This window comes from Sturnus vulgaris, chromosome 13, assembly GCF_052056855.1.
Source record: "Sturnus vulgaris isolate bStuVul1 chromosome 13, bStuVul1.hap1, whole genome shotgun sequence".
NCBI classification, from domain to species: domain Eukaryota; kingdom Metazoa; phylum Chordata; class Aves; order Passeriformes; family Sturnidae; genus Sturnus; species Sturnus vulgaris.
This window is the reverse complement of record NC_142255.1, coordinates 7,227,505-7,245,851: the sequence shown is the minus strand read 5'-3', so window position 1 is coordinate 7,245,851 and position 18,347 is coordinate 7,227,505. Positions and strand designations below refer to the sequence as shown.

The 18,347-nt window shown below is 36.6% G+C and overlaps 1 protein-coding gene across 3 annotated transcripts in view; it reads left to right on the top strand.

Moving 5' to 3' along the window:
- Positions 1–18,347, top strand: part of CGNL1 (cingulin like 1) — a 55,733-nt gene that overhangs the window by 14,224 nt on the left and 23,162 nt on the right. For all 3 annotated transcript variants that reach the window (XM_014874065.2, XM_014874067.2, XM_088172492.1), the window contains exons 2-8: positions 138–1,737; positions 2,261–2,355; positions 3,240–3,333; positions 4,265–4,366; positions 4,741–4,889; positions 5,379–5,514; positions 7,282–7,494. In XM_014874065.2, the coding sequence (XP_014729551.2) occupies positions 157–1,737; positions 2,261–2,355; positions 3,240–3,333; positions 4,265–4,366; positions 4,741–4,889; positions 5,379–5,514; positions 7,282–7,494 (2,370 nt within the window). In that variant the 5' untranslated portion in view covers positions 138–156. The remainder of the gene's footprint in view (positions 1–137; positions 1,738–2,260; positions 2,356–3,239; positions 3,334–4,264; positions 4,367–4,740; positions 4,890–5,378; positions 5,515–7,281; positions 7,495–18,347) is intronic.

Here is an 18,347-nt window from a genome sequence, read left to right as displayed (position 1 = left end):
TGGGCTTGATAGAGCTTGGATATTGATTTCCTGTATTGCCATTAGTCTTCATAGTCACATTGAATGGTGGAATAAAGTAACTAATGAAATAATCTAACTTTAAACAATGACAATTTTGTAATTTTTCTTCTGTTCAGATATAATCCTCTGATAGACATGGAGCCATATTTTGCTGGTTTTAAGCACATGCAGCAGGACTATGAAGTCACTCTTGAACTTGCAAGTGAAGAGACTCAAAAAACTAAAAATGCACAAAATTCTAGGACGGGGTCTTATGGTGTCAGCATTAGAGTCCAAGGAATCGATGGACATCCTTACATAGTACTGAACAATACAGAAGGATGTTTGCCAGAAAATCTTCCTCCTCCTGGAAAAGAACAGCAGGTCATTCCTCAGACTGTAAACAAGCCAGCCACAGACACCAATACTGCTTTTAAGTTGGAGGACAAAATCAGTGAGCATGCAAAATTTGCTGGAACACAGCACATGCAACCCTCTATGCCTAAAAATCTGAAGATAACCAATGTGAATGAAAAGGAAAGTGGAATGCCAGATTTTAAAGATGAAACTATGAAATCTTCAAATTTGTTGAATTTTCAAAGACATCCTGAACTTTTGCAGCCTTATGATCCTGAAAAAAATAACTTGAACTTGGATAATTACCAGTCGTCTGTATGCAGTAAATCTAAGTCTTATGCAGATGAAAAAACTGAAGCAAAGCCTTGGATTTCCTCATCTAAAATAGTGTCCCTGCAGAAAACAAATACACACCTTGCAGAGCCAACCAAAACAAATACAAAAAAAATACATCTGAACAGGTCAATAGAAGATCCAAATAAGCAGCTGCAGGATTGTCCCAGTAGCACGATCAGCCCCGGTGATGTGTGTGTTTCAGAGTCATTGTCACCTGCAGGAGGATCCCCGTGTGTTAGTCCCACTGCTTATCCTGAGACAAGGAAACCTAGACCAGATGTTCTTCCCTTCCGCAGGCAAGATTCAACTGGGCCGGTATTGAATGACTCGCGCAGATCCTCGTCCTCATCAGCTACTCCCACTTCTGCCAATTCCCTGTACAGGTTCTTACTGGATGACCAAGAGTACGCCATCTACGCGGACAACGTTAACCGCCATGAGAACAGGAGATACATTCCCTTCCTGCCGGGAACTGGTCGTGATATTGACACTGGTTCACTTCCAGGAGTGGATCAGCTAATTGAAAAGTTTGATAAGAAAGTTGATGCTCACAGAAGAGGCAGGTCAGGAAAAAGGAACAGAATTCATCCAGATGATCGTAAAAGATCGAGAAGTGTTGATAGTGCCTTGTCATTAGGACTTGATGTAAATTCAGATTATTTAGGTGAATTCAGTAAAAGCTTGGGTAAGTCAACTGAGCACTTGCTGAGACCATCTAAAGTTTGCCTTCACAAGCAGTTTTCCAGAGATCAAAATTCACCTTCCAAAGATACAAAGATTTCTGCTCGAAGTATTGGAAAACTGCAAATGCCCAATAAAGACACCCAGAGCAGCAGTTTCAGCTCTTTGCAGCACTATAAACAGAATGGAACAGATACAGAGAGCTTGATGGGTAGGTCAGCTACACTCCCAGGACAGAGTAAGAGAGAGGAAGTTAAAACAGTAACTTCTACCTTGTCATTGCCAAACCGAATTACAATTACACCTGAATCAGGAGCCAAGAAGATTTCTGTAAAAACATGTTCATCTGTCCCTAATATACAGGTAATTTTGAATTTATTCTTTAAGCTATCCTTTGCACTTTAGCATATGAAAGCTGCCATATTGTTAAATTGTGTATTTTTCTGGTCTTCATTAGAACAAACTCCCATCATACAATTCTTCCAAATAGGATTGTTCTGGAGAAATGTAAATTATAATTTTTTTCATTGTTGTAAGTATAGAAAACCTGATTTGTAAAACAACTGATTTTTGCGTGGGTAAAGGAAGATGGTGAGGCCAAACAGATTCTCTTCAATGATGTTATAAAGATTCTTAAATATGACTAGATATGTATGAATATGAAAAGATATACATGCAGAATCAAGTTGTTTTCTTTTTTCTTTTGGTGTGGAGTTTGGTTTCTTATTGCAGTAAGCCAAAACTCCAGTGGATCTTTCAGAACTTCAGGTCCTTAGTACATAGAAGTTTTCATTAATAGGATAGATTGGAGAAGTCCAAATGTACTGTTTGTATTTACAACTCTCACAGGATTGTTATCTTTTGACATTTTATCTTTATCTTGTAGGCAACTCCTGATCTCTTAAAAGGCCAGCAAGATCTTGCACAGCAAACAAATGAAGAGACTGCTAAGCAGATACTTTACAATTACCTTAAGGAAGGGTCAGTAAACATACTTGACTATTTGGATGAGAGACTGTATTTTCTCAATATTTGTCTTCTATTACATTTGAAATGTGAAACAGCAAAGTGAAAGCTATAATTAAATTAAACATCTCTTTCACAATTCTGTATCTCAGCTGTGTCCTCTAGGGCATTATCTGATCTCAAAATACCCAGGCTATCAGGACTTACATAAGGTATTGTACAGGATATGATTAAATGCAAGTGAAACTTGTGAGTCAGAATATGGTTTGTCTTTTTAATACATCTGGAATTAAACTTTGTATAATATAGAGGTTATTGGAGAAGTCAAATAGTACCTTATGGAAGTTTAAGCCTTTGGGTTTTTTAAACAACAACTAAAGGTTATTTCCAAAGGTTTGACAGAAGCCCTCTTGTTGCTGTGCTTTTCATACTTTTTGCCTGCAACTCTTGGTATTTTCTACAAAATATATGATGCATTTAAATTTCTTTTCATTCCTGATATAGCAGGTTCTGGGACCTGTTCAAGTGTTATTTTTATGGTGCAGTAGTCAGGACTTCTAAAACCTAGAATTAACTACTTATTTCAATATGTCTGAGTAATATACATGCTGAATATCTGTCTTTCCACAGCCACAATGTTACAGGAGAGATTTGCACTTCAAGAGTTCAGTGGTCTTTTTTGTTTGGTTGGCTTTTTAGAAAACATTTGGAATACAAATTTTTAGCTCCTCTCTTTAATGATTTTAGTAAACCATAGTTAAGATAATTTCTGATTTGTTTGCATTATTTTGGGGGGTTTTATGGAGATTTTTATTAGTTTGGACAGTCTGAATTTGGTTTGATGTTAACAAAATAGTAGCTTTGATCCTATCATTGCTTATTTGTGTTGTCTATTTTAGAAGTCCTGATAATGACGATGCAACAAAGAGGAAAGTGAATTTGGTTTTTGAGAAAATTCAGACATTAAAGTCAAGAGCTGCTGGAAAGACGCAGGTAAAGAATTTTTAATTTGCTTTAGCTTGTTTGAAAGTGGTGTAGTATTCAGACAGGGCCTTAAGAATCTGAATCCCCCTACTGACTAGTAAAAGTCAGTAAGGGGATTCAAATTTTACTTTTATTCATGTAGTCCCTTAGGAATATAGCTTGATGTTGATGGCCTGAGAAGGATTAAATGCTTATTGTTTATTATTTTATCCTGGGGGTATAATAAGTAAAAAGGAAACTTTTTTCCCCCATATTCTTCTTAATCTAGATATACCTGTGCTTTTTCAGAAGATTTTAAGTGTAGTTGCTCATGGCACAGTTAACTTTTTAAGAAATCTCTTAGTGTTTGAGAAGGAGTTTGGAGCAACGAAGAAAAATGTTAGGCATATTCACATAAAATTTCTTGGGTAAAGATAAAAGTCATCTGCAGAGATAAATGTTAATCTTTTGATTGCAGTGAGATGGACATAACATGAGAGACTCATGTAGCTTTTGTTATTAGTGACAGCATTATTTATTTGCAAAATACATCCTAGGAAATTACCTAAAAAAGGTATTTGAAAACCTGTCTTAACATATGGGCATGCTTTCCTTTGATGTCCATTTTGCATAATTAGTGATATCTTAGTAAAATTGGCCCGAAGTACACACATTTATTCATATGTTGCCTAATTTGAATTTTTCTTTACGTTTGTATATTTTCTGTTTTATTGCCAGCATGGTTTGAGCAATTACCAAGAAGTTTTATGAAAACCAAATCATGGTTCCTTTGAAAATCTTAGCTTGGCCTGACCCATGTGTAAAATCCCTGGTGAGCTCAGGCAGTTGATGCTATGCTTTGTTAGTCTTGCTTGTAGCTTTGCTTTAGATGAAAAAAAGGGAAACTATTCTCAAAGAACATCTTGGCTTTGTGGGAATAAATGTCTCTATTTAATTGTAGGTTTCAGATTCTTCGGCTGAAGTAAAAGCATTGGTGGAACAAAAAGCAGAACTTGAAAGGAAAGTGGAAGAGTTAGAGAAAAAACTGGACCTGGAAATTAGGGTACAGCATTCTAATTCTGATTATTTCAAATACACTTTTTAAAATAAGTGGCAGCTGATCGTCCAGCTGAATCCCTTTTGCTTCATATTCTTCTAAATCCAGATATACCTGTGCTTTTTCAGAAGACTTTTTATTTAAAGGGTGGTTGGTCACAGCATTGTGAGCCTTTGTAACAAGTCTGTTCTTATTATTTGAGGAGTTTGGAGCAGTGAATAGAAGTGTTAAGCACATGAACAAAGCACTTCTTAGGTGTCTGCTAAGGTAAATGTTAATCTGTTGATTGCAGTGAGACAGGCATGAACTGAGAGACAAACTGTATTAGTCATGTAGGTGCTGTCTATTATTTTGCTTAACTTTTGGTGTACAAAATTCAGAATCAGCAAAATTCCAAAGAAGAGAGAGATGCTACACGAGCAAGTCTGAAAGATCTTCAGTTGCAGCTTGATCAAAGTATTTGTGAAAAGGAAGCCTTAAAAAAGCAGCTGGAAGAAAACGAGAAGGAACTCAGGCAAAACCTGGAGGAGTGAGTTAATTCTAGCAAAGTTGTTATTGAAATTTGTAACTTTTCTTAAACCTTTTAGATTAAAAGTACCTATATCTCCAGAATATGTTGATGGAACCAGACAAGTGACATTTGTTACTGTAGCAAATGCTTTTACCATTTAAAAGGGTCATGTCTTTAGAATATCTGGAAGGAAGAGAAAGATTGCTGAATTTATAATCTTCCTCTTAGTGCAAATTGCTTTTAATATTTCACAGTCAAAATATATAGTTCAAGTCTGTGAAATATGGAAACACTTGAATGACTAGAGTACTGGGTCTGAAAAAAAATACAACTTCCCACTAAAATACCTGGTTAGATGATTTCTCAATTTTACCCCTCTGACATTTAATTTTTCTGCTTCATTATATCCCATTCTCCTGTGGGCAACCTGTGTGTCTTTTTAGTACTTGAATGAACAAATTACTATTTCTATAAATTAAAAAATCCTGTCTGATTTTTACTGATGAGGCTTTTTCAAGTGAAGATGGAGCAGGAAAAACACCAGACTGAGATCAGAGATCTTCAAGACCAGCTCTCTGAGATGCATGATGAACTGGATAGCGCAAAACACACCGATGAAGGGGAGAAAGAGATTCTGATTGAGGTCAGTTATGAAGTATCAGAAGGAGGATCAGAAACATTTCATGAAAAGAAGAGACTAAGCTACTGATGGAAGAAATACATGCCTTTGCTTTTCCTCTGCTTTTAATCCAAAACAATGTACCATTATTAGGTGACCTAAGAAAGCTTGTTATGATAGCAACATTAACCCTAAAAGGAATACAGTGTAAGTACCATTGTTTTATGGAGCAGGAGAACAGATATCTTAATGGTTGACAGATAGGTGAGTTAGCCACTATTATCAATAATAATCTCAGTCAGTTTTAGCAATTAGGAGTGGGGGTCAGAGTGGCGAAGATCATTTTAAAGAAGACGTATGTATTATCAAAACCAGATGAGATTCAGCTAAAAAAAAGAAAATAAATCAACAAAACAGTCTCTAAATTGTTGGCTTTCTATTGGTGGGACCAGGGAGAGAAGGGATGAGTCTGGGGAGGCACAAAAGAATTACAGGGCTTCTGTCACCTTGGGATGAAAGAGGAATTGGCTGTAGCCCTGGTTATACTAATATACTGATGATGAAACGGAGAGCACAGCTTATTAAAGTTGTTGATAAGGATGTGTAAGAGTATCAGTGCAGAAATATTAAAGATGATTGCATGCAAGATTTGCTGAGTTGAATAACTACCGTGTTTTGTATGGGTGAGATTTGATTACTCTTAAATGACTGTCTTAAATCTCAGGCACTGTAACTGAAAGTGAACATTAGTGGGGGAATATCACAAATGATGATGATAGTACTGAAAAACGTTACCTTTGAAGAAGGACTTCAATCTGAATGGAAAAGTGAGGAAAGAGTCAAAAACACATCTTACAGAATGTTGCTGTAAGGATGATAGTGATCAATTTTTCTATGTTATGTGGAGATAGAGTAAGAAATGAGAGACTTAGCTCCAGAGATTTAAAGAAAATCTTAGGAAAAGTTTCTGTTAATACTGATAATTAAACAGAGGAAGATGCTGTCTGGTATGATGGTAGGATCCCTTCCATTGTAGGCTTTTAATGGCAGAGTAGGTGATGTGTGTCAGGAGTGGTTTAGATGCTCTGATCCTCCAATGCAGGGTAAGCCTGCATTCTCTTTGGAAGTACAATTATTCACAGCTGGAGAAATACCTAATAAGAGAATTCTTGAAGCAGTACATTTTTGATAGTTTCTGTTATTCTGTGTTTTTGTGTGTATCTTTAGTCTTCAGATTCACTGACTCTCCAGATCCTTCCCAGCGATTTGGAGAGGGGAAATGACTTCTAGGGTTACCCTGGTGGGAGGAGGAAGGGTGTGATCATGGACTTGGTTGTGAAGCGCTTGTTTTGTCTCAAGCACTCAAAGAAGGAACTTTATTTATTCTTTCCAGCAGAAAAGAAAGCAAAGACTTATCACTGAGTTTGTTTCTCTTGCAAATGGGGGAAAAATGCTTTGTCTTTGTTCTTATCTACCTCACTGCTGCTGAAAGCACAACATAGGAGTGACTCCTGCATTATTTGCAGATGACACAGCATACACCATTAAAATCTTCTGACAGTTTTTCAGCATCAGATATGTTGGCCTGTTATATAAAACATCGGCTATATGTTATACTTCTAATAATATTAGGGTTGAACAAATTTTTAGCTTACTATAAAAGCTGTAAAAAATATGTCAGTCATATGAAACAAAGTTGTCCTTGGGGAGCTTATCTGCTTTCTTTCTGTGAGACATAAACAGAACATCCACAGGGGCTGTTTGACAGCTGTGTTTAATTTTGGGCTTTAGGAGCTGATGCAAATGAAGCAGGATCTGCAAGAAGTATTAATAGCAAAAGATCAACAAGAAGAGATTTTGAGAAAAAGAGAGAGAGAGCTCACAGCTTTGAAAGGAGCACTTAAAGAAGAAGTATCCAGCCATGACACAGAGATGGATAAACTTAAAGAGCAGCATGATAAAGAATTGCTGGATCTTCGACAGAGCCTGGAGAAGGCAACAGAGGTACATAAGTGCTAACAATTACCTCTACAGGGAAAGATCCTACCTCTCTCAGATGCTGAATACCAGATGTTTTCCAATACTACTATTTTCTTAGCAAAATAGGCAATGATTTAGGCCAGGAAATTCTTGGCTGCTGAGAATAAGTTTTATTTCATGCACAACTAATATTTTGATTGTTTGTCACAGCTGAAGTTGTGGTCCTTTTTTCAAGCACTTATTTACTGCATTTGCTTAATTGCAAACTTTGAGGGAGAATAGATGGGAGTATAGTGCAGGGAGCCATTTGCTTGTCCTGGGTTAAACAGAATCACCAAAACCTTGAGGATGCCCTTGAAGAGCACCGGTGTACTTTGCCAGTTGTGCTGTTGAAATCAATTTCTAGCAGTTCTCTGCAGTCCTTGCAACCCACCGTTCCTACATTCAGCTTCTTGTGTCATATCCTGTTCCCTGGTTGCATTGTTCCACCTTGTTCATTCAACTTCTCAATATCAGTGTGGGGTTTTGTGTTTTGTTTTGTGTCCTTTTCTTGAACTTAAGCTTGTTTACTGAATGGTCAAAGGAGTGTGAGCACAAGGAAACAGCAGGGGTTTGGGTGTTTTGAATCAGACAGGAAGAAAACAGAACTGAAGGAATTGCCTCTTCCAGCATCAGCAGGAAGTCTTTGTGAGAGGGAGAATAGGAACAGGTTTCAGATGTGTGTATTTGTTATTGTTTTCCAAAAGATGTCCTTTGTGAAATTTCCTTTGTAGAACCAGCAGGTAGGAACATATTGAAATGCTTTTTGGTATGGGGACAGTTCTCTTAAAGTTTTGAGCATTCTTTTTACAGTGACAGCTCTTTCTGTCTTTTCTGTATTCCCTCATCTTATTTCTCAATTGTTTGAGAAAATTTCCACAGGCAAACTGTGCTTGGCCAATGTCAGAACTGTAGGCCCAATTTTATGCTTAGAAATATCCATGAGAATTAATGTTTGTTACTTACACTGGTCTTAGGTGGGTTGTAGTTATCCTGCTGGTCGTGGCTTAAAACATTAACACAGAACTGAGGGAAATTTGAACTTGAAGCTGGAAAGAAGTTTCCAAAGCTTTATATGCTCTAGGAGCAAAGTAGGAACTCGTATGGGAGTTGCTGAATGGGTATTGTATGATTGAATCCTGACAAAAGATTATCCTTTTAAAGGTTTTAAATGTGCAATTTTCTTCAGAGGTTAGAAAATTTTATAAATGCTGGTTTGTTTCTGCAGCCTAGGACTTGAGATTGTTCAGCTTTGCTTAAATGTGTTGTTTCTCTTCGTTTTACATCATCATGAAGATATTTGATTTGCCTGGGCTGCATGAACTGAATTAATTTTTTTCTTTGAGAGAAAAGTAGAACATTTAAATTATCATTTTTTATTACACAGTAATTGTAGTGACAGCTCAACCTCAATGAACCATCTTTCAAAGTTAGTGCATGGTAATTTACTGTATTTCAATTATGGAACTGTAATTACGACTGACAAGAAATGAAAGAGTAGTCTGTTTGGCATAACAATAACACAGTCTGGGAAATGGCTCTATGACTGGGTTGCTGTGGCTTAGAGATATTTATAAATAGCATTTATTTACTTGCATGACATAGCCTATCTAATGGTAAATTTAATAAGATGTTCAAAAGTGAAATTTATTTGATTAATGTTGGTCTAAGTACCAGTTCTCTTCCCATTTGAGTTGAAGTTTTTGTTTTTATTTGAAGTAAAACTTTAAACATGTTTAATTGGAAGGTGGTGTTTTCTTTAGTTTTTTTTGGTTTTTTTTTAGTCTTGCTAGTATTTGTACTCAATGATTTCTTAAAGCACAGCTTTATCTTTATGCCTGCTGGCTGAGATTAGTTGTCAAGTTTGATATATCATTTATCAGGAAAGTATAACCATTCTCTGCAGGAAGTTTCCTGACTGATCTGCTGTGATCTTATATATATTGTTAATTATTTGGTTCATAATTAATCCGAAATACCCAGGAGACAATTGCAATTCAATCTACTTGGTCTGTTTGGTTTTTTTGTTTTGTTTTTTTTTCTTACTGCAAGCTGGAAAAATGTATACCTGATGGCAGGACAGAAGAAATCTACATCAAAGATTAGTGGGAAGGGCCATCCTGTTGTATTTGATGAGCAAACAGGAATGTAAGTGCTGTAAGAGTGGTTTGTCATACAAAAAATGTGGATACAGATGTTTGATAGATCAGGTTGTATCAGGACCTCTATGTACAGGAGTGTTTGTACCTATGTTGCTTCTAAATCATCCAGGGTGGTACAATGAATAAAGGTGTTTGTGATATATAGGCTGTTAAGGAAGTTTTTATGCCAGTGTTAAATCAACAGAATTTTCATCTGCTGGAGGCATCAGATAGGTTGGCAAGTAATGTGCAGTGCATTTGGTCTGTGTAATTAGAGTGGCACATAGATCTGTTTGTTAGAAACATACTCAAGGTTATCCAATAGAGGAACAGAGCAGGATTGTTAGTGAGCATGAGAACAGAATCATAATGACAAACATGGTGCTAGTTTGGGGTTTTTTTGTTGGATTTCATTGTTGTCATTATCTGGTTTCTGTTTTTTTTAATAGAGAATTTTAAATAAAGTCACAGATATTAAGATACTGTTTTTCTTTGCTGAAATGTACCTTTTAAACTTATTTTTGTGTTATGCCTTTTGCTTGTGGTGGTCTTGAGATGGCTGAGATTATTCTTGACTTCATTGCTTGTTTATTGAGACTGAAAGCAGACTATTTCCATGTAACAATAGGAAAAGTTTTACTCTTCCATAACATACCTCTGTGGGATAATATTTGCCTTTAATTTAATAATAAATTAAAAAATGAATGTCTTTCTGATTAAAAATAGATTTCTCCATAAGTGCAAGTGCTAGAACAGATTAATATGAATTCTTCTCCTGTTTTTAAAGCCATAGAAAAATATCTATTAATCTGGTTCTACAATACAGCAGTCCAGAATTGTACTCCTTTAACCATAAGTGCTCTGTCACTGTAGAAGAAGTGCCACTGTTTCAGTAAAATTTGGAAATAGCTTTTGGAATGTAACGATGCAGGTAAAAGGTTGTAGCATATTGCAACTAGTACTGTTCAAATTCCACTGAAATTGTATCAGCTCAGGAGGGCAGTTGCAAACTGCACAGCACTTCAAATTTACATCTGTATTTAGAGAAGCTGTCTGAACAAATGATGTTGTTCAGAAAAAGCTGTAATCATCACATTAGGAAAAGGCTTATCTAAGCCTGACCTTGACTGATTAATTTGGCATATCATATGTCTGACCTTGTTCTCAGAATGATAAAACAGACACTCAGAGCTGATTAATTTATCAACACATTTAAGAATGCAATGAAGCTGCTGATCACGTTACCATTAACACATCTATGTGTTACATATGATTGTTGTGATTGAAGAGAGGAAGGAATTTTACCAGAGCAAATGTAGGAACAGAAAGAGACAATGTTTGCCTTCTGCACATGCTATGAAGTAAAATGGTCCTCTTTTAAGATAAGAAAAAAAGAAAATCTCTGGGTATTATACATGAGAAGAAGCTTTAATTTTGTTTTTTTCCCATCTTGTTAATTTAGATGAATCTAACACAAACTGTAAAGACCTTTGAAATGATAAGTAACTATTGAGTTTTTTTCTACTTAACCTGATAATATGCTGTGTCTTCCTAAAAGCTGATAAAAATCTCCCACATAGAGCAGAAACTTAAAAACTGGCTTGAGCATTCCAAAGGATACTGAGATATACTCTGTATGCCTTTTTTATGGAAATGCCTTGGAATTCATAGTTGAATATATATATGTGAAACATAACTAAATCCAGCATATTCTGAGAATCTATTTTGGAATAATACTGTTCAGAGAACAGTGGTTACCCAAGTTACTCAGGGAAGAGTGAAGATATAAGTGTGGAGCATTGCAAAGCCACTTTGTTACTTTAAGTGATTTAATGTGTGTAACTGTAGAATTATATATATATCCAGAAAAAAAAACAGTAGGATCCTGCTGCCTTGTTCTGCTGTAAGGTGAAATCTCAGGGCTATAGTAAATCATGCTAAAAATCCATGGTCTTGATAGCAGTAAAAGAAAAAAATGATATAGTAAGAATTAGTTGGGCATGGAAACATCCTTATGCACTCTTATCCATAAATCCATAACTCATCTGAATCTGCATTCTGAATGCTGTGCCCAAGGTTGGTATGTTCACCTCAAGCAAGGTACACAACGATTGGAAAAGATTTAGAGAAGGTGATCTAGGATTTGAAGTGCCATTGGTGGATATTTTCTTTCCTTTGCCCTCCTGAGGCAACTTTTGCCATGTTGAAATAACACTCTTTTGTTGCAGTTCTGGAAGCTGGTTGGTAATGGATGTAAACTGTGTACAGAGTCAAATGCTGGGGAGACTGATCTAAGTCAATGTTTCATCTTTCATGACCTAACATATCTCCCCCTTTCATTTTATGCCCTCTTTTACCAGCCTTCTGAAAAAAAAAAAAATCCTGGTAAGATTCTGATTGATTTTCAGTGTGGTACAAATGCAGAGTGGGGAAAAGAGAGGGAGGATACACAGACAGAATTGTGATGGTGGAAAGAAAGTTGCAGGCACTCCTTAAATAGGTATCATTGTTGGAAACACCTATTTTAGAACTGTATATGGAAAATTTGGGAGGCAGATTTGATCTGTTTTGCCCAATGTCTGTTTTATGTGTGGAAGTTGGTAATAGCATGGTGCATGTTTTAAGTACCCATTTAATGGAGTACCAAACAAATTATGGTATATTAGTGTTGTCAACAAGAATGTAAAATGTGCCTCTGAAGCACTCTGAATATGTAACTTAGTGACTGTGTCTTTAAGTTCCACCTCCTCTAGTCCTTTCTTTCATGCAGTTTACTCCTCCATTTATTTGGTGGGTACATGTGCAGGTTTGGGTGCACACAGTACCATGAAGCTACAGCTGAGTGGGTTTTACACTGTGTGGAGAGTCAAGAAAGCCTCTCAGCAAAACTGTCCTGCAAAGTTCTCTTAGAGCTGGGTTGGATCACATCTGTAGGATAATAATAAAATAATCCTGTAATAGTAATTTAACTATTGTGGACCTTCCTGTGCTAGGACTATTTCAGTAAGTCTGGGCTGGGAAGGGGGCTTGTTTGTGTGATTTTACATTTTCTTTGTTTCTGAAGCTTTGCAAGAGATTGTACAGCCAGGTACTTCTTTAATGCCATCAGGAGGATCTCTAATCCTCGTTAGCAGAAGCCAGTTGATGTATTCAGGAGTTTTGTCTTGTGACAGTATGTGTGTGTTTGTGTATGTATGGGAAGTGTTTGACTGTCAAACAGGAGGGAGCAATGTGAACACAGAGTTAGTTAATATTTTACTCCAGTCTATCCAACAACTTCTGACCTTCAAAAGACTGTTAGTATAAGCCAATGAGTGTGTCATGATACATAGCCAGGGGGATAATATGACATTGATGCAGGTACTGGTTAAGAGCTTTCCTGGCCCTGGGTTTTATAACTTATATAAACGTTAGGTCATGCCTAAATTGGAAAATTTTATTTAACGTGCTCTGTGTAAAAGAGGGTTGCATTCTCAGTCTTCTAATGTAGGTATTTAAATCTTTCATTACATCTCATAAATGAAAACCTAAATAGTTTTGGAAATAATATTAAGGACATGGTACCATTTGAAGCAGTGAAAATGACCTTGTAAGAAAACAAATCTTTTCTCTAAACTGTCACCAGTGAATTTTTAACGAGTTAGTAGAGTGGCTCTAGCTGAAATGAAATGAGAGACCAGTCTGACTTGCTTGTAAATTTTTGCACTTGCTTACTGAATAATCTCTTGAAGTACAGCAGAGAATTTAAGCTAGTTGCAGTGTACCTTGCTAAGAGAGGAAAAAAACACTGACTCTTTTAATAGGTAACTAATAATAACTTCCAAAGGCATAGCCATGTGTTAAAGTTGGCTAGGCCTCAGTTTGAGATCATGGGAAGAATTTATATAATCAGTGTCAAGTAGAAAAACAGTAAGTGCAGCCATTGAGGCTTTTTTCCAGAAGTTTTGTTGTTTTTGTTGTTACCTTTTTTTGGGGACTAGGTAGGATGGGTTGGGTGGGTTGGTAGCCTAACATTCAATTTTTAAGGAATTTTCATACTCCTTTTGTAGAGAGATGAGATTTAATTATCCATGATATCCTATGGTTACTGTATTACTCATCCCAAGGATTCCAACTGCTTTAAGGAATAGTGTCTGGGGTTAGAAGAATTGCCTAAAGGTAAACAGTGGGTAAAAATGCAGTTATTACAAGCAGAGGTAGAAGGAGAAATAAAAACCTGTTATTTGCACCCATGAACTTTGAAAACTAGATTACTATAGCTGAATAATACTGATTTCAGAAGCTCCTTTTATGGAAGAGCTAATAATGATTACAATTAAAGAGTTGTCCCTTTGTGGAGATTCAGTACTTCGTTTGTTTTTTTTCTTTTCTCAGTGTCAGTCTTTGGGTGTAGAGTGGTTTGGGGTTTTTTTTCTTTCTTTGGAAATCACCTGCATGTTACCCAATGAAATCAAGGTCTAGTTTTATTTAAACTATATTGTTTATATACAAAAGAAGAGGAAAAGACAATAGGAAGATATTTGGTATCTCTGTCACTGCTACCTCCCCTGGATCATCTGAGTGAGCTGGGCAGACACGAATCCCTGAAGCCACATGAAACTTCTTACATGTAGTTCAAGAAGTTAAACTAGTCCAGAATCAACCTATAAAGGTGGCCCATGAGTCTTCAGAGCTGGTTTCAACAGCCAGTACCTTGATACCTGAAGTGTTCTACACCAGGAATAGAATGAAGTGAGCAGCAGCACCATTTTCCTTTTTCAGAAGATTTTGGAAGATTATCCTGTCATTTACTTAGGTTGCACAATTATGAATACGAAAAAAAAAAAGGAAAATCTCTTACCTCCATTAAAAAGCTCCAGTTTGTGCCCCAGCTCATTTTGAATGGAGATTTATCCTTCAAGTATGACTGTTAAAGAACAAACAGTTAACTGGTTGAAATAGTTTTCACAGAATAACAAAATCTATTAGGCTGGAAAAGGCCTCTGAGATTATTGAGTCCCCCTATGAGCGAACACCACAATGTCAGCTTGACCATGGCACCAAGTGCCATCCAGTCTTTCCTTAAACACCTTCAGGGACAGTGACTTCACCACCTCCTGGGCAGCTGTTTCAGTATCCAAACACTTTTTCTATGAAAAAATTCTTAATGTCAAACCTAAACCTCCGCTGGTGCAGCTTGGGGCCATGTTCTCCCATCCTGTTGCTGTTCCCTGGGAGAAGACACCGACCCCCACCCAGCTACACCCTCCTGTCGGGGAGTTGTAGAGAGAGATAAGGTCACCCCTGAGCCTCCTCTTCTCCAGGCTGTGCCCCCCAGCTCCCTCAGCCACTCCTCATCACATTTATGGTCCAGACCCTTCCCTAGCTCTGCCCTTCTGAACCTGCTTCAGCCCCTCAATGTCCTTCCTGGATTGGGAAGCCCAGAACTGGATTCTGAAAAGAAATTGAAAGGTTTTTATAAGTATTTGCTGACTTTTGCCTGATAAACATTGGATTTAGCCAAAATTTAATGATTCTAATACAAGGCAAATGAAATACTTAACTTCTACACACTTTAAGTCTTCCTTTATTTTGTAAAAGGGCTGTAAGGATCCCATAGTATGTAGTCACTGCCAAAGGGGAGTTTCACCAGCTAAAACACTGAAGTCAGCCAAAACTATTTTTTAATGATCAGTTACACAACCTCTCTCATGTCTTTGCCAGTGCTGAGGGTGTGGTTAAAAAAAAAAAGGTGTGGAACCACAGAATAATTTCTGCATTCCTATCCAAAAGTATTTTTTCTGTGTTCAGGTTGAAACTAAACATTTAATTTGCAACTCAAGGACCTTGATGGGTGTTCTGTCCAGTTTCTTTGGGTTTACACAATAATGACTGGTGAGAAAGATTTTGATGCCTTCTATACTATCTGTTCACTGCTTGCAACAAAGTTCAGAGTTGAATACTGTATAAATATATTGGCCTTACTGAGATTTCTGCAACAAAGGAGTTGGAACAATATTTATTGATTTAACTTGGTCTTAATTTAATATATTTAAAAAGACTTCTGGACACATATATAGCTATATAAAAGGACACAAACCCAAGCTTTATTAGATTAATTTCTTGTTGTGCAAAACACCTGAAAGGAGCAGGCTGGAAGGTGAGGAAAGTGTATTTTACTGCTGATGTTCCCTTATGTTCCATAGGCTTGGAGCTGAAAACCAAATGCCACATGCATATAAACTCCAGCAGCTGTGACTGTGTGGCTGAGATAAGCAGACCTATGCTAGATAAAACTTTATAGATCAGGTATACATACCAAACCAAACAATACCCCCCCCCCCCCACATATATATATATATAAATATAAATATATATATGTATGGAAATACATGTGTGCGTGTGCATGCATTCACTCTCTTCTCATCTGTTAGGAGTTAAATGGAGCTTGTACATACTATTAAAAACATCTTCTGGAGAAAAATTATAGGCATTTTTTCACAAATTTTTAATTCTGTTTCTTAACATAGCTGCCATCTAAGTAATGTTATTTCTCATATTAAATATAATAAGAGGTAGAGAGATGGGTGTTGAGAGAATCCTTTAGTTGTGCATGTCCAAACTAAAGTACCTAGGTTAACTTTGGGGTACAATTTTTGCTGGATTTTGTTGCAATTGTGCACTCAAATCTATGGAAACCAAACCCCAGTATCTCAAAGACCAGGGAAGTTAAGGAGCATGTAGTTATTGATCCTCTGGAAAGATTTGGCTCAGTGACTTGCCTCAGGAGGTCTTTGGCAGAGACAACTACAGACTCCAGATTCTCTAATGCTGGTTTTGGGTACCTTAGCTGTGAACCTGTCCTTTCTCTTTATTGTCTCATTTCTGCTGTAAACCCTTAACTTCTCAAGCTAATTGACTAATCCTTTAAGCTTTAGTATTAAAATGTATGAGAGCTATTAAAAAGTCAGTGGTTATTGAACACCATGGATTATTTTCTGCCATGTATGATCTATTTTTGTGGTCAGAAACTGATTTTTTTTTAGTGTATATTTCTTTTTTGGATTTGATAATTTGTTTTATTTGGTTTAAGTCTGCTGCTAGACTAATAAGTAGTTACTGCATGTGTACTTGGCACAATGACAACACCAGAATGCAGAAGCTTATCTTCAGTCAGTCACAGAGGACTTTGTATTGTGGGAATTTCTTCTTTTTCTTTATTCTGAGCCTCTTCCAGAAATTTGTAACCCATTTCCAGCAGCTTTTCCTTAATCTCTGTAGCTTAATTTTGCTTATAAGGCTTACATAGTCTTAATCAAGAGTTTAAACATGATCACATTTGAGAAAGTATAATGAAATATTAAGTGGATTCAAAGGTAATAAATAAGAAGGTTATATGAGTGTGGTTAAGAAGTCTTCAAATGATGTAGTGATTAAGAGAAAGGTATTGTTCCTTCAGAGATTGGAGAGATGAGTATCTGAATGTAAAACAGTCCAAATGTAGGGACTAGAAGGCACTGAATGCCCTGGAAGACAGAGCAAGGACAGGCAGATTGAAAGGAAAGATAAAAAATATGCAACTATATAAGCATAATAAGCAAAATACTATAGGGTATTTACTTACAAAAATACAATTCTGTAATACAATGCAGTAAATAGTCACAGTAGGAAATTGGTTTACTAAAACTGCTGCCACAAATAGCAAGTGCAGCTAAAAAGAAATAAGTATCTTCTATATCATAGGGAAGAAACTGCAAAATTGGAATTCACATGTGTTAATATTAAGATCCAAAAGAGCCCACTTCAGTTCTTCATAAAATTGCACCCCTCTCCTGTTTTTTGAGGGGCTTGAATTTTTGCAGAGATGTTTGGGGTTCTTTTTTTGTTTTTCTTTTGTATGGCAAATATATCTGAATATACAGTATTTCATTCCAGGTTTTGTTGACAAGAATCTTGTTTAACCAGTTTTGTCTGTTTTGTGCTCTGTATGTTTATGTGCATAATCTTCTTTAAACTTTCTGAAAAGACTGATCCACAATTCTTTGAACTGAAGTTCTTATATTAACAATGTCTGTTAATGTTTTATATTCAGCTTAAATCATTACTTTGTGACCTTCACGTAGTTCTGTTACCATGGGTTAAATTATATAAACTTAGTTAAAATAATTGCCAAAACTTTGCCAACATCCCCAAATAAATAAATGTATTTATGAATGGGCACCAACCAGAGTCATTAATTGATGTTATGTCATTAAGCCTTGAGGACCATTAGTTAACTCACACTGTTTATGTGCAGCACCATTACAAGCAAGTTATATGTGGACTGAGGGAAATGGATCCACAGCACAGTCTCTCCCTGTCTGGCTTTTTCCTCATTTGTACTTACTACCCCTTCCATGTTCATTTTCCTTCTTTCATCCTCATCCCTTTAACCCACTGATGGAATGCTTTTGCAAACAGCCTTCAACTCCCTTTTTTGAGTGTGTGAGCCAGTCCCTGAATTTTCAGTGAAAACTTGCATCCCTGCTCGTGCAGGCACAACCCCAGAGATTACATCCCTGGCTGTTGGCAAATACTGTTGGACAATTTCAGCTGTTCTTGTTGTTGCTGCTTGTTGTTTCAGCTGTAGTTTCAATGTAGTGGTTTTCGTATCTTCTACTTCCGTGTTTTGTTAGGGAAACTCTATGCAGAGAATGGTGAGCCATCTGTAATGACAGT